The 23,633-nt window shown below is 39.4% G+C and overlaps 1 protein-coding gene and 1 long non-coding RNA gene across 3 annotated transcripts in view; both read right to left on the reverse strand.

The window, feature by feature from the left end:
• gpc5a (glypican 5a) overlaps positions 1–14,334 on the reverse strand; it is a 119,611-nt gene extending 105,277 nt beyond the window's left edge. The window contains exons 1-2 of the mRNA XM_044351974.1: positions 13,877–14,334; positions 10,484–10,645 (exon numbers count right to left, since the gene is read on the reverse strand). Coding sequence (XP_044207909.1) covers positions 10,484–10,645; positions 13,877–14,030 — 316 coding nt within the window. The 5' untranslated portion in view covers positions 14,031–14,334. The remainder of the gene's footprint in view (positions 1–10,483; positions 10,646–13,876) is intronic.
• A 1,805-nt stretch (positions 14,335–16,139) lies between these two features.
• On the reverse strand, positions 16,140–18,898 carry LOC122988521. 2 transcript variants are annotated; one of them, XR_006404828.1, is made up of 3 exons: positions 18,651–18,898; positions 17,138–17,263; positions 16,140–16,376 (listed from the first exon to the last, which is right to left on the reverse strand). It is a non-coding gene; the product is annotated as an uncharacterized LOC122988521 (long non-coding RNA). The 2 variants fall into 2 exon arrangements; XR_006404826.1 differs by having other exon boundaries at positions 16,140–17,263.
• Positions 18,899–23,633: the final 4,735 nt, after the last annotated feature.

Below are 23,633 nucleotides of genomic sequence, written 5' to 3' on the forward strand. Positions count from 1 at the left end.
GACAGACAATGTAAAGTGCTGACAAGTGTGTGTATTTTTAGGGCTCATCTCTATGCAGTTAGTGGCTATACTGTACAGTGCAGTGTGTGTGTGTGTGTGTGTAAAAAGGTGTGTGTGCGCAAGTGTGTTTAAAAGAGACAGAGATAAAATATGAGAGACACAAAGTGAGAGAAAGTCAGTGTGTGTGTGTGTGTGTGTGTGTGTGTGTGTGTGTGTGTGTGTGTGTGTGTGTGTGTGTGTGTGTGTGTGTTTGCAGTCGTCCAGGATTTGAAGAAGTGTGTCAAATGAGCTGGATGAGCTGGATCAGCAGTAAACTGAACACACACACACACACACACACACACACACTTGCAGAATGATGGAGAGTCAGCAATTACTGACACTAACAGCACTCAAGAGTCGGGAATTGAAGAGTTATTCATGGAAAAAGACAATAAAAATTGCAATTTGCATGCTTTGGATTTTTGTGGCTCAAAAAGACTCAAAGTAAACTAAAATAACAACTGACAGGGAAGAAACAGAGCTACAGTACATGCTCTAGCACACAAACATGTTGTAAATGAAAACATGACCACACAATACGTGTCGTTAAGCACAGAGAACAGGACACAAGGTTAGGAAAAGCGCTTCGCTAACCAGCGTGTCTTACACAGGAGCTGAAATGGGAGACAGAGGGGGAAAAGCAGCCGCGGTTAGTCTGACTACGTTGTTTCATTGCAGCAGCCCAAACGCCTGGATTGTTGAAGGGTATTGACTCTGAATAATCCTGCTTCCCTCTAAATCCTCATCCTCTGACTTCAAACGCTGTGCAAAGACTTTCAATAGAATCTGGCATCCTCCCAACTTTCTCTCCATCAGTCGCTCATTCTTCTTCTTCGCATTCTTTTTCACTCTCTGTCCTCCCCTGGATCAACTGTCCAGCCTTGAATCACAAAGCCAAGCACAAATTCTGTGGGAATCTCGAGGAGGCCCCTGCGTTTGCTGGCATACACACACACACACACACACAACACACACACACGTATACACACACACACACACTCCTCTTGTAAGGAGTGACAACAAAGAAGGCACGGCTGTAGACCCGGTGGACAAAGAGTCTGCCAAATGAAAGGTCCCACACAAAGGAGCGCAGAGCAGGTTAGAAAGGATTTGAGGGCCAGCTGTGAGTGTCAACCTATGAAATCTTCAAACAAGTCCAACCACCACTCAACATATTCAATATATGCAACTATTCATCGCACCGTTCACGCAGCCACGTCTGCGTGGTTGGAGTTACTATTTGAAATCAGTGTTTTTAATCAAATTTAAGGCTTCCCATCCACTCGCCAGCAAGATGCTATGATGGCTTTTATGTTTGACAGGCAGGCCTGGAACTAATGGTTTGTTAATGATATGGAAAATAAAAGACTACAGCCATGCTAGAAGCTCTGTGAAGCTGAACAGAGGCTTTCTTTCTTTCAAAATTCTAATAATCTTAGTTTAGCATGTTAGCATACTAACATTTGTTAACAAGCCCTAAACACAAAATACAGCTGAGGATGATGGGATGTCAAGAGTTTGGCAGGTATTTGGTCATAAACCAAAGTAGTTATTGAAGTTATTTCAATTCATCCTGAGGGGGGCATGAATTTGTATAAAATTTCATCAATCCAAGCAAAAGTGACATTTTAAAACTACAAATATCAACCTCATCATGTCAGGGGATCAACAAAGTCATTCATCATTTAGGACTATACATAAATGTCTTTGTGCAAATCCATGTAGTATGTTGATATACAGTATATAACTGGACAAGTGAAAGATTTTACCTACTTCATTCTAAGGACATGTATATTTGTACCAAATTTCATGGCAATCTATCCAGTAGTTGTCAAGACATTTCAGTAAAAACCAAAAATCTTAACCTCATGGTGGCGCTAGAGGAAAAGTCAAGGGATCACTAAAGTCATTAAAAGTCATCTGAGGATATCTGTACCAAATTTCATGGCAATAGTTCTTGAGGTATTCCAGTCTGGACCAAAGTGGTGAACTGACAGACTGATATTTCCCTCACTAAAGCCATTAATATTTTCAAATATGTCTCTAAGATGGTATTTTGTGGATTCCCTCCGGTCATTTTGCAGAGAGAAATAACAACTGTTGTTTTACAGCAACCAAACAGAACATTTGCCATGCTGCTTACTGACCAAACTGTAAAACTGATATCTTTTATTTCACACCTCTGATATTGCAGTGTGTTTTTTTCAGTAACAGTAAAATAATCTCTGACATGATAAAATAAAAAGCAGCATCTGTGTGAGAAAGTCTGGTGTTTCTTGAAGGGAATGTAACAGTCATCCTCAAGACAAAAGATCCTAAAATGCAGAGTCCTATAAAAAGAAGCATATTTTCCCTGACTGCGGCGCGCAGCCAATTTGTGACCAACATAGAAACTTTACTGGAAGGGAACACTATGTTACTGTAGACAGTGATGCAGTGCTACTCAGGGCTGGTCACAACACAGTATCTGTCCTTGGTAAAGAAATTACTGTTTTGAACTTGAGATTTTTGGAGAAATGTAGATTGCAAAGGAGCAGTTAGGTATGTGTGGTGGCTGCTGCAGCGCTGCTTTTAGGACAGCTTCTTTGCACAATATCCCTTGAAGACTGGCTTGGTAATCACACTGGAATATTAAAGTAAACAGACAAAATGTCTTTCTGAAAGCCAGGCTTCTGAAGCAGCTGTAGCAGAAATGAGTCAAATGAGATTTCAAAATATTTTCTGCAAATAACAGCTTCTGCAACACACATTACACAGAGAATCATTTAATTTAAAAGATAACAGCAGGTTTGAGTTAGAATAATTTATGTGAAAAGAGAAGAAGATAGTGGAAATATATACTATAAATAAATATTTAATAATTTTCACATGAGTGATGCAGTTAGATGATAATGCATTTGTAAAACAGACGAGTGCAACCTGGCAAACATGTCCTTCAGTTTTCAATAGTAGATTACGGAGAGCATCTCCAACCACAATAACTGCACAGACATCCATGTCTCAGGTACTCCACAATACCAATTGCTAAATAAAATAAATAAAATGTCATTTGAGTTGTGGTTGTTTTACTGTTTTTCACTACGAGCTTGTGGCTCTAAAGATGGCAGTGTTCATCAGTCACTGTGTCAGTTTGTTAGTTCAAATCACTTTGGGTGTAACAACAACAACCTCTAGGCATGGACAGATTAACCCACTAGGAGACAAACATGAGTCATGTGCCCCCACTGGCACTGGGTTTGTGATAATTTAGTTGAACAAAAATGCATTTAAGAATATACACCATGTCAATTTGAAAAACAAAGTAATAAGGCATTACCTGCATTAAAGGAGATGTATCATGCACATTTCCAAGTCTATATTCATACTCTGGGGCTCTACCAGAATATCTTTGCATGATTTACAGTTTGAAAAACTCCTTATTTAACTCATGCTGGCCCTTAATGCAGCCCCTCTGTTCAGCCTCTGTCTGAAACAGGCCATTTTAGCGCCTGTCTCTTTAAAGCCCCCTCCCGACAAACCCACTCTGTTCTGATTGGCCTGCTCTCTGAAGCTCGGCAGTAGTAGGATTTCACATTTTTTTCTCGTTCCTTACACGAAATGGAAACTTCTCAAATAAACAATTACTTAATTAATAATTACAAAAATGCATAATTACTGTCTTCTTTTTATCCATCAAATTAAAAATATTCTTTTACAGGACTCAAATCCAGGATGTTGTGGTTATATGATATGGGCCAGAGCTTTACATAAGCACCGTCTGCCAGCCAAACAACCGACTATTCATTTAAGTCCAGCCGGCTACTTTATTATATTATTTTTTAATTCGAATAAAATCGTTTAGATAGACAAGTTGCAATTCGCTGTGCATGTACAATTACAACCACTAGCCTCTGCTTCAAAACAATGCAAGCACTGTGATAAAGAAACATGCTTATCTGTCTGTATCGGTCCCGCTTCCCACATGCTCTATATGAATGTGTGTGCGCGCTCAGCTGAGAGGTTGTCTCCTGCCGAGTAGAGAGCGGAGCATCGTCTACAGTGTTTGACAAATATTATCAAAATAATTGATGACAAAACACATTTAAAACTGCATTGATTGCACAGATAGGGGACATCTTCATTAGACGGACTACTTCGGAAAACACCGGTGGCAGCAACTTGACTGCGCAGTAAGTATTAAAATGTCCACTGAAAATGCTGCATTCTCCATATACACCACACAGATGTTTATGGGCTTAATGAATGAACGAATTAATGAATTATCGATATTTACATTGTGCTTTTTACAGCCATCTCTAAGACACATTGCAAGCGAACACTAAAACAGGCAATGTTGTAAAACATGCCTATGTCATATGAGAAAAATGTAGGCTATGACTCAGCCTCACACCTATCATGTAAACTAATGTGAGATGCCCCAAATCATGTTTTACAAATAAAATATGATGTAATAGAACTTCTTGCAGTAATATATATAATAAAGTATATATGTTTTTCCACATCGTTTTATCCATGATTTACATTTTTAGTTATCCTGCCATTGAGTAATTTTCTCCTGCTTTGTGTGTAACAAAGTGAATGTTCATTATGATATAATATATGCAATAATATGCAATAATTAAGATCAGTGTTTATGATGGAATAGTGGCATTAGAAGGTGCCAGAGGCCACAAAATTTGGGCTTTTACAGTCAAAATCTTTCTCCAGGAGGTCACACCCCCGGACCCCCATAGCTGGCTATTTTTTCCCATTGGCTGGCTACTCCATATCCTTGTAGAAAGCTCTGGTATGAGCGTTATAACTGACTTAACTGGACTCAACAAAAACTGAATTTATGCACTAAAATAGAAACTTTGCTTTAAAAAAACTTTTTCAAAAAAAACAACCTTAAACATCATCTGTCTAATCAGCAACAATCAGAACAGCTTTATTTCCCGCCCTACTGAGACCTCCTTGTTTGGCACAGAGTGTGTTGTACTAATTTGACAGCTGACTGTGGTCTCCTCTCAGTCAAGCTGTGGGGCCACTGCCATTCAACTATGTTCCTTTCTCAATTCAATGAGTAAAAGATGGGCAGTGGATCCTTTAAGAGCTGGTACACAAAAACACAATTAGCATTTATGAGTGCAAATAGCAAGTCCTGAGCTAGAAAAGGCTGGCTTTCCAGTCCAACAATAGCAACACTCAGTCCTGACTGTTTGATCTTACATTTCATCTGCACCACTTGTGTTCCTGACAAAACAGTAGCTCACAATTAGAAGCAGTGCAAATGCAAAAGCAAAGGCAAACTGACTGCTGTCCGCTGGATTCCTGTGTTTCATGTTGACTTGATTTTTTTTTATTCCCAGGCTGGAAACCAAAATGACACATTGACTGGAATGAAGACCACAAACCACAGAGTGTCGATGGCCTCAAAAGCATTATACCGCAGACATTCAAGTTAACAGTAACATTAAATTTATAACAGCCGCTCTCAAGTGGTCATGTCATACTTGTGGAGGCTTTCAGATGCGTTATGGGATATAAAAAAAACACATTTTATTACTTCACGTCTATTTTTTGACGTTTTCTTTTCTGATGTTTCAATTTTTTGCCTTTGTAGCTGTAGCTTTCTAGCCATTTACCTCTGCTTCCAGTCTTTATGCTAAACTAGGCTAAACACCCCCCAGTTCTAGCTCAATACTCAAACAGCAAACAGACATGAGAGTGTCATTGATTTTCTCATCTAGCTCTCAGCAAGAGAGCAGATTTTTTCCAAACTGAGTCACTATTCCTTTAAGGTATCACAAAGGGTCCAAAAAGTTCAAAGCTATGACTTTATATGATTGAGTTAAAACTAATAGCTGATGTAACTGCACATGCAAATGTAAAATCATAGATGTTTTATCTGAATGTGCAGGTACGTATGTCTTTAAAGTTGTTACTAAATTCAGGTTCAATTGGACCACGACTGGCTGCAACTCCAGTGTGAACAAAGTTATTATAAAATCCTTATATCATTACATCACATACGGAACACACCCATTATATTATTTACAGACTCTGGAGTATCCTTCAGTTTTGCAGTCAGCACAAGGCAATACACTGCCTTCCAAATAGTTCCTAAAATCAAAGCTCTGTCCCAAAGGAGGGCATTCGTTTGATCTGGTGATCTCAGAGCGTTTTGCTATGATTTGAGCGCCCCTCCTCAGACACTCTCTCAGCTGATTCATAGTGAGTTATATTCCTGGGTTTTGTTTGACTCCTGCCCCACGGGGCACTGGGATTGCACAGGTTGGTTGCCATGGATGTAAGACAAACCTGCACAGGATGAAAAAAGATCTCCCCTGAAGCCCAGCTCAGCAGGCTGCATATTTGTGCATTGTGTGGACGCTGTGCAGGAACCTCACAACCAGTGAATAAAAACATGCAGTCCTGGGAGACTTACTGACAGACCAAGAGCAAGAGGGGGGAAAAAAAGTGATGTGCTGGAAAGCTCAAAGACCGTCTGCTTGACAGTATTCCATCAACTTAGTCTTTTATTCTTTTTATTTTTTTTTCCATCCCAGTTGCCCGGATATCTTTTTTGGCTGTGAAATGACTTGAAAGGCAGCGGTTGGGTTCATTTAAGGACGAGAGATATTGAAATGTTGCGGCACATTGCTCTGAAGAAAAGAGAAAAATGTAATGAATCATTACTGCGAGATCAGCTGTGCTTTGAGGCTCACTCATAATTAACAGCTCAGGCGCTTGTTTCACTTATTTGCATTACTCATTATATTATAGTATTGAGCGCTTTTTCTACATAAAAGATGCCCTTGAAGATTTTTTTATAACTGTGGCCCATTACAAGCACAAAAACATGAGTGTCGAGTCCCCCAGGAAAAAACATTTTAAATAGCATTTTATGGGTTCGTTTTATTTCCCGGTGTCTCCTGAGTGTTTCAGACTGTTATCCATCTACATTCTTCTAATTTCTTCATCCCCCCTCGCCTTTCAGCTGCATCATATAAAAGATGCCTAATTGAAGGCTTTGCACAAAACAAATGACCACATTAGCCTGCCCCCTTTTAACTCGTCCTCCTTCCTGTCTGTGGTTGTGATGCATTATACACTCTGCTTGTTCTCTGTTGTCTCTCAAATTACAGCGCAGGCTGCCAATCATTTGCAAACTAAAACTAAGGGACTTGTTTGTTTCTCCATACCCTGAACCCACCCACCCCCAGAAAAGAAATGCTTCCTGTCTATTTTCCTCCTGTACTCCATGAGAGTGTTTATGGGGAAGCAGAGAACTGAAGAAAACTGCAGGTGTTGACGGAAACACAAAAGTGATACTTTTTTTTCCGCTCCGCTCTTTAACTTGTTCTCAAAATTAATTGATAGACGCAAAATGAGAATTTTTTTTTTTATCTTGTGTTTGTATTTTGATTCCAAGATGATCTCTTAAGTTGGTTGGCCCTCTTCCACTGCCATTATAATCTGAAAACAGCCTTAACAAAAACCCACAGCCACACAAGATGAATAAGAAACAATTCGCTCACATTAATTCAGCGTCATTGAACATTCCCTAGATAGGAAAGAGGGATTAAATGCTTGACTTGTATTTCTTTTATGTCCACACATGAACGGCAAAACAGCTCTTTTTTCCACTCCGTTAAGATCTAAGAACCTGCCAGACATTTCTGTCCCTCCGTGCTTCCCATACATATGGTGCCACAGTGAGTTTTTCTCCATGTGACAAAGGCTCTTAAAACCTCTACGGCCAAATAGAACAATGCCACGTGGGTGGCTCCGTGTGTGTGTGTGTGTGTGTGTGTGTGTGTCTGTGTGTGTGTGTATGTAAACAGATATTGTGGATTGCATTAACATTTACTGGTACTTAAATAGCAACAACAACCAATACTGAACATGTGGAGAGGAATACTTTAGGAGGTAGTACACATTTTTTCAACTGCAATTTTGTTATGATAAATATAAACCACATTTTACCAACCAACCAACATAATTCTGTATGCAAATTATATAAGAATCTATCCTAACATCTACAGTAATATAATTAATAACTTTCAAGAAAAACTGTTTGGATTAAAGCTGAAACAATTAGTCAACTATGGATTAGTAGATTTACATGAAATTAACTGCCAACAATTTTGATAATAGATTAATTGTTTTTCAAGCAAAGATGCCAAACAGTCTTCACTTCCAGCTTATCAAATGTGAATATTTGCTGGTTTTCTTTGGGTTTTGGACTGTTGGTTGGACTTAACAAGCAATTTGAATATGTCAACACGGGCTTTGGAAAATGGCGAAGAGCATTTTAGAGTCCAAACAATTCACAGATCAATCATGAAGATAATCAGCAGATTAACGAATAATGAAAATAGTTGCAGCCCTTGTTTGGATGACGATTAAAGAAATCACAAAAATACCTTGAGAACACTACATAATGACTTCTCTAACGCTATAACTCCAGTCTCATCTGTTGCCATTTGTATTACGCAGCCTGTATGTTGCAAGCAGCCGCCAATGTTTGTTGACTGATGAGAGCCGATGTTGACAGGGAACTCTGTTTGGTTTGGCAGGGGCGCACACTGGCTGCCATTCCACAGATGAAACCATGTGAGTGCTGCTCATTTTGGGAGCATTTTCAAACAGCTACCAGCTCCTGCAGCCTTATTTGACTGCTGCCCTGTGTGAACAAAGCTGTCAACACCTAGAATGTAACAGGAACTTTAGGGGGTAGAAAGAAAAATACACTTTCAGAAATTTAAAGAGGAGCCTAAATAGTTTTTAAAGGATAAGGCTGGTGATATTTTATATTTTACTTACTGTCAAAAATGCCCATGAAAAGACCAAAACCAACAATGAATTTAACCTGCTAACAACTGCAGCCAGAGCCTGATATGACTTGTTCCTCTGTGCCATAGATAAGATAAGATAGGATGTACCTTTATTGATCCCACATAGGGGAAATTCAATTTGATACATCAGCACAAGGGAATGTAGTTAACATCAAATACCTATATATCAAAAAAGTAAGTAAAAGATAAAATAATAGAATAATTGATACAATAAAATAGATCTGTGTGTAAATACATGTGCAATACACCTACATTGTCGTCCAAAAACTATTAAATACACATCAATGAACCACACTGTTGCACAGGGTGACTTGTTCCTTCATTACCATGAATGTGGGCGCAGTACTTTTTCACTCAAATCCCAAATACACTGTCCTGTTTCAGTATATACTCACTCGAGCAACAAATGGGTATTCTTATGCTGCCAGAAATAATTCCCGACAAATACACTATTTGCTCCTGTTTGAGTAGCATTGGCTAAAAAAAAAATAAAGTACCCAGCTGTTTCAGGAAATGATTGTTGGCTATGTTCTTTTGAGATTTGACAAGAAGAAGAATGTAAAATAGTGCCAGTCTCTCAGTCTTTTAAAACATTCTGACAACTTTAATAAAGACCAGCAATGTTTGCGACTTTGCTTGAAGTTCAAAGTTTTTTTAAAGATGTCATGTTTAATTACCTTTATTACAAATGCAGAATATTTCAGCTCAACGTCAGACCCCAAATAGACGCACGAAACATCTGACGACACAAAAACAGGGCGATTCCCCTGCAAACCGCAACTAAAACACTGTGATCATGCGAGACTCTCCTATAAATCATTTGAGTTTAGGAGGAGGATAACTGTATGTCTTTAGACTGAGAGACGTCGTTAAAGAGAATTGGCTTAATGATATGTCTGAGACTGTACATTCAAGTCATAAGCTCTGTATTTGTTGCCCACCCTTTTCAGCCGTCATATGACAGCTATCAGCTAGAGTGAGAGAGGCATCCCACACAGGGGCAGCAGGAGCACTCAGACCGAGGCAGGTCGTTGCCTGTAACTGTCAGTCGGTGCTGAAGAGTGATATGATGGTGAGGAATGGAAACAATGTGAGAAAGATGTTGAAACCAAATGCAAGAGCGGACGTCCACTTGAGCAAAGCAGGCTGCTTATGATGGCATAATTGTTTTCCAGCCCTCTAAATAATGTGGTTTGACTTTATTATCACGATATAGTAGAGTCAGACACCTTGCACAGTAACAGAAGCAATTAGAAAGAGGTCTCAGTACATCCCTTACAGACGGCCTCCTGAGTCTCCTTCAGGAACACACAAACTATCTAATCTCAAGATCAGAGTGTAGCGGTAGATCTGGAAGGAGGACAGACTCTGCTCTGTTTGCCCTGAAGTGGAGCCTCACTGCACGCACACACACTGACTCATTCACTGTTTTTACAACACCCACACAATCCAGACTGCTGAATGTATACTCGAAACCGGGAAACACACACAAACATCCACACGCGTGCAATTACCCACGTAAACACTTTGCGCTGTAATCTCAACATGCGCTTATGAAGTTTATACCTTACAAAAGTGCTTCCCACACAGCTGACGCTCACCTTGAAAAGCAGCCACGTTGCGTGAGATGAGAAACTTGAGGCTGGAGCTGGATGTCTGAAGAAGGTTCTGGATGTCTCTCCGGGCCGCCACCTGGTACTTCTCCTCCATCTTTTTGGTGCAGCAGGTCTGGTTCCTGGACATGCACACCTGAAGGTCTGAACCTGAGGGTCATAAAGTTATATGTTAGAAGCCAGAAACACAGATGCTAGGATTAAAAAGGAACAAGACTAAGAAGCAGGGTGGCTCAGTATTAGAACTTAGTATCCCATTTATCTTCAGCCATTTCCGTATGGTAATTGCCTTCTTCAGTTTGTTTCTCTCATACATTATGATATGATTATATTCAAGTAACAGAAATAAACATCCATTCTCCTGAAAAATAAATACCCAGCAATCTTTGAAAATCCCAGAATGTTGGGTAACACTTGCTGCTGTTAGGAAAGTATTTCCTGAGTCCTCAAAGACTCTTCTAACCATTTCAATCAAAATATGTTTCATCTGTTGCACGAAAAATAGATATTTTTAACTTATTTCTCAAATTGGGACTAATCCTGGTAGCCAAAACGACACGTTCTTGCTTTTTTTGTACAACACTAGAGCTACATGCTCTATTTTGAATGAAAATGACAAAACATAACATTAATATAGACAAATATGACTGATATTGGTTAAAATTTTGGTTCAAGTTCAATAAATTACGCAAAGACATATATCATATCCAGCGAGCATCTTTGTTTAAATCAGGAAAGAGAGTCGCAACCTCAAAAGCAGAATATTCATTTCATCCAGATGGTTAGAAGAGTCATTGGGGATTTTACAAATACCTTCATAAAACCTGTAAGTGTTGTTAAATGACCTTTTGTGTTTGACAGTGAAATGAAAGCTTACCTCTGTGACTTGAATGTAAAGGTAATACATGAGAGGCACTAACTGGGGCAAGGGATTTACATGCTCTCCTGAAGGTGCTCCACTTTCCTTTATACATTCCAAAGACACACAAGTCAGGTGTATTTGGACGCCCTAAACTGCCCCAAGGTGTGAATGTGTGAATGTGTCTAACTATTCTCCGCATTATCTGTATGACAGGTTGACAATCTGCCCGAGCTGACAAGCAGATTTCCTTCCGTCAGATGCATTCGACAAGAAAAAAAGCATCCATGAAATCTTCAATGAACTACGGTGTAAAACAAAAGTGGAATAAGTGGAAATCTAAATAAATTACAATTGGTCATGTCTGTGTGAAATATCAGCAGTGGATAAATGATTTACTGACTATAAGGGTATTAAACATCCCTTAAACTTTCGGGTAAAAAAAGACATGCAAAAAGAACATGTTTATCTAATGCACAAGTTAGAAAACACTTAAGTGGAGCAAGAAAACCAAAACACCTAGATTCTAAGAGAAGATCTCCATCAAAGAGTTATCGCTCGCCCCGGGAGATGTCTCAGATTTTCCACTCCGAACAAATGTAAGCAATCTGCACACATACGGGACAATCAAAACATCTTAAAAGCGACCCAAAACTCCGCAAAAGCCTCTCTGACATGCCTAGGCACAGTGTAAGGAGCTGTTGCCAAAGACGCTATCAGCTCCCTGCGAGGTTCAAGGAGGGAGCAGAGCAGGCGATGGCACACGTGGAGGAATTCAGACTCTTCCAGATAAGACAACATGAAAGCGCCCCAGGTCTTGCTTTTTTAACCTAAATGCTTCACACAACTATTTCCACTTCCCAACGCCGCAGACAACAGCTTTTTGGCCGGGGTGATAGACTTCTGACTTGCTGTGTTCTGACCTCAACTGAAGGCTGTTTGGCACTTCTTATCACACAGGCAGCCTCAAACATGGAAACGGCTCTCTCGGATTCCTGGAATTTCTGGAGGTTATTTTTCACCGGCCCACACCCAATTATAGATAACTCAAAAAAATCACACTCAAGGATCGTCCATATCTGCTTCCTTGCTATCTCACATTACACTATCTGATGTATTTCAGTACATTAATCTGAATTCATCAAGGAAATGTTTTGCATCTTTCCAATGTCAAGATGCATTTCGACTTTTAGCTGTTTGAGGCTGCCAGAAAGGTCAGCGAAGGTGCATTTTTAAAACAGTAGCAAGTGTTTTTACAGGGTTAGTGGCCACTGAACCAGGAGCTTATCATCACTATGGGAGGCACCCATTGCAGACAATTTATCTCAGAGGAAAATCATCCACTTACTTTTCAGGTTGTAATTCTGCAAAACACTACAGCTCTGAGGTTTTAAACCACACAGCCACACAGTCTTGTTTAAGGGGGCAGGAGCGGTGATGGTGTTATAAGGGTTATTTAGAGGTTTAGGAGGCATCTGAGGGCTTTCTGTCAATTGAATCTGCTGCTGGAAGCTTGATGAAGTTAAGAGGGAGCAGTTTGTGGCTGGCTGGTAGTCAACGCCATTAAGATTTACTTTTCCAAGAGGAACACAGAGCAGCAGCAGCAGCAGCAGCAGCAGCAGCACTCAATGACAGCCCACATGAAAAATCCACACCCATAATTCCCCTAAATCTTGTAGGAGAAGTATCATGTGGATTTACATTATGGGTGATGTTCAGAAAGTTAAATGAAGCCTACTTTACCTAACTTTACACAAAATAATACCTGTTTATCCCTGCAAGCCACTTATCTGCTTTCCAAAGCAGAGTTTAGTTTTTGTTCCCCCCCCTTTGTGACAACCAACAAGTAATCTCACTAGGTTTAGTTCTTGGTTTTACAGGATTGAAAAAGCATATTTTTTATCAGCACACTGCTGGACACAACTGTGAAGTAAACAATGATAAGTAATCTGCTGTTTTGTCGTACAGTCCTATTCCTGATGATAAGCATCATGTGCCAGAGCATGACCTTTTACTTACAATGTGATTGCTGAGTATGAATTGAAGAACGTGTTCATTACTATAATGGATTTCTACAGTTTTTGCACTGATTTAAGACACATCTTTCCTTCAAATATGGTCACTGAAGACACACACAAAAAGGTGTAGTCTAGGCAGCTCAAAGCTCTCTTCTTCTATTGTCTATATTATTATTATAACTGCACACACGCCTCTAAAATGAGTTTGAAAAAGGTGTGTTTAGCTCCTCCAGTACAAAGACTCCTTCAAGAAGGCAGTAAATGACAGTGCAGTCTACAGAAATGCAATATTGTGTGTTGAACAACTTCACAAGCTCTTTCAGTGGTTAACATGTTGGTGCTTTGAGGATGGTAAAAAATAACAAATATACAATTCATTAAGTGGAAATATGACATGACAGTTTCAATTAGTGGTTGGTTTACAAAGATTTTTAGATTCTAAAAACCCAATCAATTAATAAACCAGACAATGTTATACAGGCTGTATGATAAACTCCTACATACCTATTCTGGGACTTAAAGGCAATAATTGATTTGGTCCTATTTGCCTGAGTTGGAAAACTTTGCGCACTTCATCGCATCTGTTGGGGTTTCCAAACCCTAATCCACAGAAACATGCCAGGAAGAAAATACAGTTCGTCCGCAGCGGCACATCCATTTTAATAAAAAAAAAAATACCGGGTAATTCCCCTCCCAAAAAAAAAAGCCTGTATTGAAGTTAAGGTTTCTTCTAAACCTGTGTGTAGTCCCCTCAGGTGAGTCCCGTCCACATGTCAGGTTTCAGCGTGTGTGAGGCGTCTCTGTTTGTGTCGAGGAAACCCGTCCGGATAATCACTCACATCCAGTCAGACAGAAAGTTGCGGCGGTGTGAGGAGTCTGTTTCTGAGCGGCATGTTGTCAGAGTTGGTTGGACCGACAGCAGAGGCGGAACCGTAACGTTACCTGCTGGATCCGCTGTTGGACGGAAGCCTGGCGGCGCCATCTACCGGACACATGACAATAGATTCATATGTGGGCTGGAGAGATGAAATAAATCTGAATGCACAAATCCGTTTAAATCCAGAACACATTTAATCCGTAATGTGGTTTGATCTTTATTCATTAAAACTACCATAAACTTAACAAGTCACTATCAAGAGTTTTCAATTTAGGATGTTTCATTCGCTTTGTGCAACTAAATGACCTTTGGCTGACTCTTAACTTATACTGAATTAGATCTTTTTTATGTGAAGTAATTAATGGTATTCAATTACAGTAATTGCTTACGGACAAACACATGTCTCTTCTATATACAGTTAAACTGAGGTTTTGAGATTTTAATGACATTTTTTATCACTTAATTTCTCTTTAACTTTCATTCTATTAGATGGGGACCCCAAGAATAACCCACTGTAAGAAACAACCACCATAGCAAAATGTTAATTTACTTCTTCTAAATCATTATTAGTTATGTAATTACTGTCATCTGAATCCAAAGTACAAAGCCTTCAAAATGACTGACAGAGTACCCCACCCCTGATACTGTGTGATACTTTAAATTGACCAATGGCAAACATGAACTCAGTAAATCGTTCCGTCTGTTAAAACTGCATGTAGTGCTGAATTAGGTGCTCTTGACTGGGGTCCCCAAGGACCCCAATACATTGGTATTTTTAAAAAACACTAATTAAAACAGAAACAGAAATGATGAAATGATGTAAAGTCGTTGGGAACAAATTGATTGACAAGTCATGAAGAATAAAGCACACGTGAGATATAAAAAGCATACCTCTGGGGTCTGCTGGGACCCCAGTCAGTAGGATTCACGTTAAATAAGAAAACGAATAGTAAGAGGTTGAATAATATGCTCTAATTTTTTTGTCTTCATTAACTCCCTCAACTAATTTTAAGAGTTGAGTGAGTGTTGTAGAAAAAGTTTCATTCGTATACTTCCTTATTGTAACCTGTGTGATCCACATAGTGGTTTCTATCAGAAATAAACTGCATCACTCATTCCTGAATATAAGTACATATTTCAGGTGCTGTAAAGGTGTTTAAAGATCATTTCACTTGATTTGTATGGGCATATTCTATATTTAGCATGCAAGTCTTAATATGCAAAATGAATACACGAAACCTTGCATCATTCATGCCCTTCACTATATACAGCACTGCTGTTGAATATGAACACCTGTGATACAGCCATTATCAATAAGGGCTGTGATCTAAAATATCTTTCCTTACAGACTGAAGCACTGCTACAAACTGTTACAAGATTAGAACATAAATGCATAAACCCAGCTGGTGAGAGCACTCACTTAATTTGGAGGCAAAGGTGGTCAATGTGACACCACTTAGTATAATAGTGCTAAATAGTTTAATCAGATTGCTAAAAAAAAAAAAAAAAAAAAAAAAAAGTGAGAATCAGAAAATCTACTGTTTGCAAAAAAAAGGTTGCTGACTAAAGCGCACAGCTATCACATGATGATTAGCTTCTGCACTTTTTTTCCCCCAACCAGTCTTATCTTGTAAAAAAAGGTTAATGTTGTAAGATTTTGGAGTTTGGGGGGGGGGGGGGGGGGGTAATGTTAGAGCCATCTTAAAAAGTTAGACTATTTCTAAATTTTCCATATATCCAACTTACACACCTTTGACAAAAAATTAAACTACAACTGCTATTAACTCTGGCCCAAAATGTTGGTACATGTTACACCTGCAACTGTGAGTCCATTCATTGAGATTTGCATTTTCATAGAGATAATTATAATAAATTCATGGAGAGGGGGGGAAAGAATATCACCAATTTAATTTACAATTAAATTTAATTACATACAATCCACCAGTACTCACATGCATTTTGTATGGTTACAACAAACTTCTCAAATTACAGGACCTATAGCTTGAGCATAATAGGTTTCTGATCAACAGTGGGGTCAGGGTCCAGGTCAGCTCCATCTCCTCATTCCTACACAGGCCGGGACAAGTGCAATACCTCAAGGTACACAGCATTGCTACTAATCCCCACCTGCACAGGAAGGGACAGCTCCAGTTATCCAAACTGTCATGTGGTAAAAAAAATAATAATCTGATTTAACAATCCCACCTGACAGCACATAGTTCATCAACCTAGTCAGTTTTGCATGGATTTGCACAGCGAACATCAGTTAAAGCTGAATGCAAACCAGCAAAACTGACCAAGTAATGATTCAAAGATCAACCCTGGTGATTACGGACATCTGAGCTTCAGAAAGATGCAGTTAGTTAGAAGTACTTCAAGTGCTTACATTGCAGTAGATAGGAGAAAAACACTACCTGCACTATAAGCACTTTAGTACTGCTGAAACTTTGAGGTCACTGGATGAGAACTGGCAAAAATCTGTTTTTTTACAATGTTACGGGTGTATTAGGCAATCAGATTGTGGATGATGTGACACCCCCAAAACCAAAGATCTAAACAGGTGGAGAGCAAGCAGGCCACCATCAGTTTTGCATAGATTTGCACAACTCATCTATTCTTGTAGTGCAACTATGCAAAACTAGCAGAGAACTGCAAGATATTTGAGCCCAATTAGAAATTAAGAATGGTCTGGTGGCGCATATCACAGCCCCTTATGCCAGAAGGAGCACTTAGGGCAGTAGGTGCTAGTCTATGTCACTATCTGCACTAGATGCACCTTAGCACAAAGACAGTACTTCATAATGACATGTAACATCAAAGAAACTGCACATCAGTGTCAGGGTATTGCTGTAAGTGCCTCCACTGCAGTAGGTATTACATAGTACTACCTGCACTGTAAGCACTTTGACAATACACAGACTGATTACAGCATCACTGCTCTCCTGCTTCATGGGAAAGACGGTCACACAGCTCCATGTTGCAGTTTTTTAGGGCTCCTTCACTTCAAGGTGGATCTGAGGAGTGGAAGAAAAAAAACACACACATAGGAGAGCTTATTAAGACAAACACGATATTGCAACAAGTTACATGCTGCACATGTTGATATGTGGCGCACATGTGAGAAATTCCTTGTGATTAAATATCTAAAATCGAAGAATTTGCGTCTCCCTCCATCAGAACTGAACATCATTATTTCTGGTTAATCGATAATTACAGGAATTAGTTGTTGTGGTACAAGATGTTATGATTTATTACAGCAGCACGAGGTCACTAGAAAACATGAATGAGCAGCCTGCGGCCCGCGTTCCCTGCGACACGGGCGCGCCTGCGCAGTGAGCGGTGTTGTTCACCCCTCCCCCACCGTCTTTAACATGGCGCCTCGAAGTGCGCCAACCTTAGCATAAATGACTTTAAAACCAACCAAGCTAAACGCAAAACGTAGCATTGAACACCAAAATCTTTGCAACTGCGTGTTTGTTTGTCTCAAAGGGGGGAAAGCGCTGGCTTGCGGTTTCGCGGCTATTAGAAAAAAACAAGCCTGAACGTCCATGTAGGAACAGATGCTAGCAGGTAGCTTAGCTGCTGTTAGCTCGATGAAAACATGGCTTTTATCCTGCGATATTCACCACAGTCACACTCAACCTCTCTGGAGATGACACAGGAGCAGCTATGAGTGCTTTCAGTAAAAACAAGCTGGCTCGTTTTTATGTTGTGGTTCGCAGGCTAATAAAATAGACACTGGTTAGCCAACAACAAACGAGCACGCCTTTAAATAAATACATGAACGGTGCATCTTCCCTGTTTGATTAGCTGCATTTACCTACTGTGGCGTTTAATTTATTAGTAGAGTCACCTTATTAGTGGTATGTTCAGTGGTTATCATGCTTATCTTTAAGTTTCTGCGGCTAGGCTAGGCTAGCTAAGCTAAAACGCGCGGCCTACAGCTGCCCCATGTGCTGCTGCTTTGTTCTGGGGGGCACTTTAACTCACACACCACTGCACCCGACACTAAGCAGCTAATTCAACACATTTGCAAACTTACTTTTTGTAAAATAGCACACTAGTATATTCACACACAAACTCGGGGATGTTATCAAGATGTTTTTTCCCAACTAGTTTCGGAGAAAGAGAGCTCCGGACAGCTTTTTCAAATCTCCCTCATTCCCCTCGATGGTGGAGGAGCCGAGGGGGCTGCCATGCGCCTCACGCTGCACTGTTTTCATCGCCAAAATATCATTTAAGCGTTCATGTTTGGGTATTCCGCCTATATAATATTAAGACACGTAAAAAAACAAACGTGAAACACACCAATGAGGGGTTTCATACATGAAAACAGATTGAAAAAATAACCCCAAAACCCCGACTTCCTTGCCGATAAACATGCGCTCGGCAGACACTCACCAGCCGAAATCCACCATCTTCGCTCACTTGCTTGGGCTGGCCGCCGTGTAGGTCTCTCTCGCCGACAAAAAGAGAGAAATAAATACGTAACTATTCCGCAAACTTTTCTACCGCCGGACCAAAAGGAAACATTAAGTAAAATCTGAGCCGATCGCGAGCCAATTTATAGCGCAGATACGCTGCTTAAAAATGATTGCGGGGTTAGGAAAGTGGCGCGAAGGCGACCAGTTGGTAACCATGTGGGTGAATGAAGGGCGGCTCCCACTGAACGTAAATATCTAGCTACAACCCCCAACTCTCCCTATTAGCATACATAAACTACGGTACTTCCGACCCACATCTCCAACCCAACAGCCTCCACCTCTCCACACTGAGGAGGGAGAGGGAAAACAGGAGGGGATCTGTTGTTTTTTTTATCTTTCTTTTAATATACAGATTATATGCATGTATGACAGGAAACAGTCTGTTTATTCATGCAGTTTTATGGCCATTTAAGTTATGCATTATAATAAAAATAAATAAATAATCTTAAACCATTAAACCACTTTTCAGCAGTATAACGGCGCCTCATAGTTGAACTATTTTTGTCATCTGAACTCATTTAATTCTTTATTTTTTTGGCTTATATGTTCGTTTAACGAAGGAAAATGAAACGAATAATTAACCTGTTGCTTCTCCACAACACGTTAATATCAGCCTATAGTTTGATATATTCACATGTATCGACCTGTAGCTCATTTACATATTTAAAAAATAATAATTTGGCGGCTTGCATATAGTGAGACAAAAAGAAAAAGTAATAAGGATCATAGATAATCATATTAAACAAGTTTTTGTTATCCAAGCCACATTTAAACATATGGGGCAGTTAACATTTACCCTCAATGATTTATACTCATTTGTATGTTTAGAGTTTGCTCCAGAGGACATGATCAAGTGTTTGTAATATATAAAGTAATATAACTAAAACTGTTTATATATAGGCCTAAACTTGAGCACAGAAATTCAGTAAATTTATTAAGCATCCATCATAAACCCAGAGTGTGAACTGTAGGATAAAAGACTTTCAAAAGTTTTCTTTTCATAAGTCTTTGGGGAAAAAAGGCCTAAATGTTCAAAGAAACATTTTTCAATTCTTTTGTCAGATTGCTGCTTATTCATTACATTTATCTTTTGAAAAGTTGTATACTTCTATTTAAAATTGATTTATGATGACACAACAGTAAGTTTTGGGTGTGAATTTGCGGGAAAGTTACTTTACTTAGTTTTGAAGTAACACTTCTACAGAAACTGCACAAAAATTGTTAATATGGTTTTTACAAAAATGAGGTCCAACAACTGATTCAAAACGTCTGTAACTGAAATAGAAATGTGATGTCATAATAATCAGGACACACTAAGTGAAATATAAAAATGAGACAGATAAAGAAGTTATAAAGTTTTCTAAACTCATTTAAACAATTGTTTTAAGTCATTAAAACCATTTTTGATGTTAGTCTGCTGTCAAAGTTTTTTGCATTGTGCCTTCTAAATAGTTCAATGCAAAACACAAAAGTACTTTTCTTTAAATAAGTTAAAATGATTAAAACTACACACTTGCCTATTTGGTTCATGCTGTGTGAAAAATTATAGTAACTGAAACTTAATTAGGATTATAAAATGTCAATGATCATGGCTGCTGTTTGTGATTCAGAATTCAACTCTGAACTTAATCAAAATATTCGTATCATTTCATGCTCACAGAGAGCTGGCAATACTCTCATCTCCTGGCCGTACTTTCTTCTCTGATTGAAAACAAAACAGCTGGATATTATAGAGATGATGTGAGCATGAGGAATAAACATCAAACCACAACAGAAGAGCAGTCGAGTACTGCGACAAATTCAGGGCCCTCTGACAGGACAGGGCCGATGCAGACTAAACTCTCCACACTTTGGCTGCTTGTAATTTAAATCTCTTTGAGCACTTAAAAAGAAGATCTTTTTTAAATGTGAAATTAAAGAATTATTATGATACTGTATGGTGAAATACAGAACATACATAGATTATTACACACCTCTGATAGTTTCTACAGTCTGCAAAATGAACTCTCAAGCACTGTTCTGCATTTTTAGAAGTAGGAATGATTTATGCAGTGAAATCTATGTATAAACCGTATTGAAAAAGCTCCCAAACATTAATGTTTTGTGTTTTCTAATATGCTTAGTTTGGAGATGATCAGGGCCTCGAATTTGTACTTTGTTTAAAAAGTTCCAGCTTTTCATTAGCAGACAAAGTCTTAAAGATAACTCAATTGTTAAACGTAATTTAGGCCATTTTCTTTTAACTTGAAATGAATGCTACGTTTAACTGCCATGGCACACCTCACTAGACTTTATTTTCGGTCTATTGTCAGTTGGAAATCATGTAAAGCTACAGATTGAGTTTCCTGTGGCTTGGAGGACAAGAGAGGAAAAAAAAAACCCTTCCAACAATGTCTTTGTTCACAACACAAAGATTTGAGTAAAGTTACATAAATGATAAAAGAAGTGTTTTTCAGCCAATACATATGCATTGGAGTTTAATGACAAAGAAACAGAATGATGGCTTCAACCTGGGAAGCTTACACATTCATGATCACCTTTCCTCCATTAAAGTGAACTCCTGAGTTTAACGGAGGTTGATGAAATGCAGAGAGTTGTTTACCTTTCAATACAACTTGCACTAATTACAAAAGCATGCTGTTATTACCAATATGTTCTGTCGAGAAGTCAAAAATTTGTGTTTCCCTGAAGTGGGTGTGAAAAAATGAAGATGGTTCAATCTGCTGCTGGTTAATTATTCTGTTGTCATGTGTTGAATCCTGTAAATTGTCAAACATATGAGCGAGATACAGTATGGTAGCTGGCCAGCAGATGGAACTAGCCAGCTAAATACTGTACTACAAGACATGATTGCTTTTCAACTGTAAAGAGGAAGTGAAAAAACCCCAACTTCCCCATCACAGAAGTTTCTGTTGTTTTAAAAAAAAAATTGTCTTTATGCAACTAACAGAGGCTCAGAAAGGAGATGACAGTACTCATTCTCAGCAGAAAGGTTCAACCCTCCAAATATTCAACTGTTAAGTGTCTTTTGTGCTGCATGCTGATGTTGCTATAAATTCTGCATAGTGTCCTCAAACAGGCTCAAGATATTTTAGTCCACTTTTACCAGAAGTGTGTGATAGATCTGCAATTCCCACTCTTGCAACTGACCAGCAACTTGAACACTTTTCACCCTGATACCAAATTATCTGTGCTTCTCCTCCATTTCCCTGAGCACACTGTGGGAGTGGGAGCGCTCAGTCATGACCCCCAACCCCCCACACAAAGCCAGTGGTGGGTCTAGTTCCTCTGCATATGGAAGTGAGGTGGGGGGTGGGTGAACCGGGGAGGTTGTAGACTTCACATCGTCCCATGTGGTCAGATAAAAGCTTACGGCTCCTCTTATTAGACCCCCTTCCCCTCCCCTCCCTCTGCAAGCTCTGTATGCTCTCTGCACAAATGATAGTTAAAGATCTGTCTATATGTGAGTTGAAAAAAAACATTTAAGGATACTCTTTAGTTTATGTAATTTGGAATGAAGGTAAAGGAAAAGCAGTCGTACATGTGGACAGTATAGTAGCACATAAGGTCATGAAATCATTGTTTTTATTTCTGCAGCATAACAGTGAGCTGAGAAAAGGCTTCCCAGGTAAAATGGGCAACTTAAAACACCATGCTGGTAGCACTTGTGACATTCAAGCCTGTACTTGAGATCCAAAACATCCCCTCTGATGCAGCACCACTTCTGCCCTTATTTTCTAAAATGGCCTACCATAACCAGGCTCCTCCCACGACAGGGGCCATGAGCCCGGGGGTCTCTGTTTTGTTCTTCCTATAGAGGCCTGGCTACCCATTGTCTACGCGTGACCCCGGGGTCAACTGAACTCACCTCGCTCAACCACGGCCCATTCAGCTGTGAAGCTTCACATAGGACAAAAACATCTCACAAGAGCAAGGATCACTTGAAGCGAGGGGGTGGGAAGACACAGACACACACACACACACACAGACAACAAACGCGCTCCCCAGCGTTTCAGAGTCAGAAGCTAATTTGTGTCATATTGTTTTTCACAATGTATTACAGCATTTGAGCTATGCACAAGTTCAAAGTGATCTTTTTTTTATTTGAATCAGTTATAGTATTGGATAGAATGTGTTTCCCTCCTGAAATATTAATGGTAGTTTAAGTTGGCACACACACCCTGGTCTATTAAAGCAGTAATGAAGTTGTCTTTGACACATTTTCTATTAATTCTTTCAGATATTTTAAATACATCTCTTGCCAGAGGGGAAATTGCATTTTGCTGCAGGATAAGAATGATCCATGGCTGTCATCTTCTGCTCTTATTAAGGTTTATGTCTTAGGCCAAAAAGAAAAGTGCACGATAGAAAATAAAACCATAATTCACTGCAAAAAAAATTTCAAAAAGCCATTTCACCTATATTCCCTGTTGTTTGATTGTAGCTGTGTCCTTGTTTAAAACACAAAGCACATGTCCTGCATAGACCATCCTGCCTGGCTTCTCGCATTCAGAAGCAACAGTGTCCCTGGTGGAGAGGAAGCTCATGGAAGCTGACAGGTTGAAAATGTGCGGCATGATGTGGCTGAAGGAGCATGAAACATGTTCACCCATGGATGCTGTGCACAGCGCCACAGGAGAGACCGGGATACAATTAAATGCTGAGTGTTTTTACATTTAAAAAGATTTCTGTTGCCTTTGCAGATAGTTTGACGTCTTATAGGACAGATTACACACATTTGTTGACCTGCAAAGACGGCACTGGAGCCAATGCTATGTAGTTTCATGAATAAGAGATTTAGAGAAACGTGTTAAATAACCAATCTGAGATTTATAATCCTGATCCTTGCAAATGCATAAAGAAGCCTACTTTTTTGTATCAAGATTACCTGTATGACAGT

The sequence above is a fragment of the Thunnus albacares genome, chromosome 1 (genome assembly GCF_914725855.1).
Source record: "Thunnus albacares chromosome 1, fThuAlb1.1, whole genome shotgun sequence".
Lineage (NCBI taxonomy): Eukaryota > Metazoa > Chordata > Actinopteri > Scombriformes > Scombridae > Thunnus > Thunnus albacares.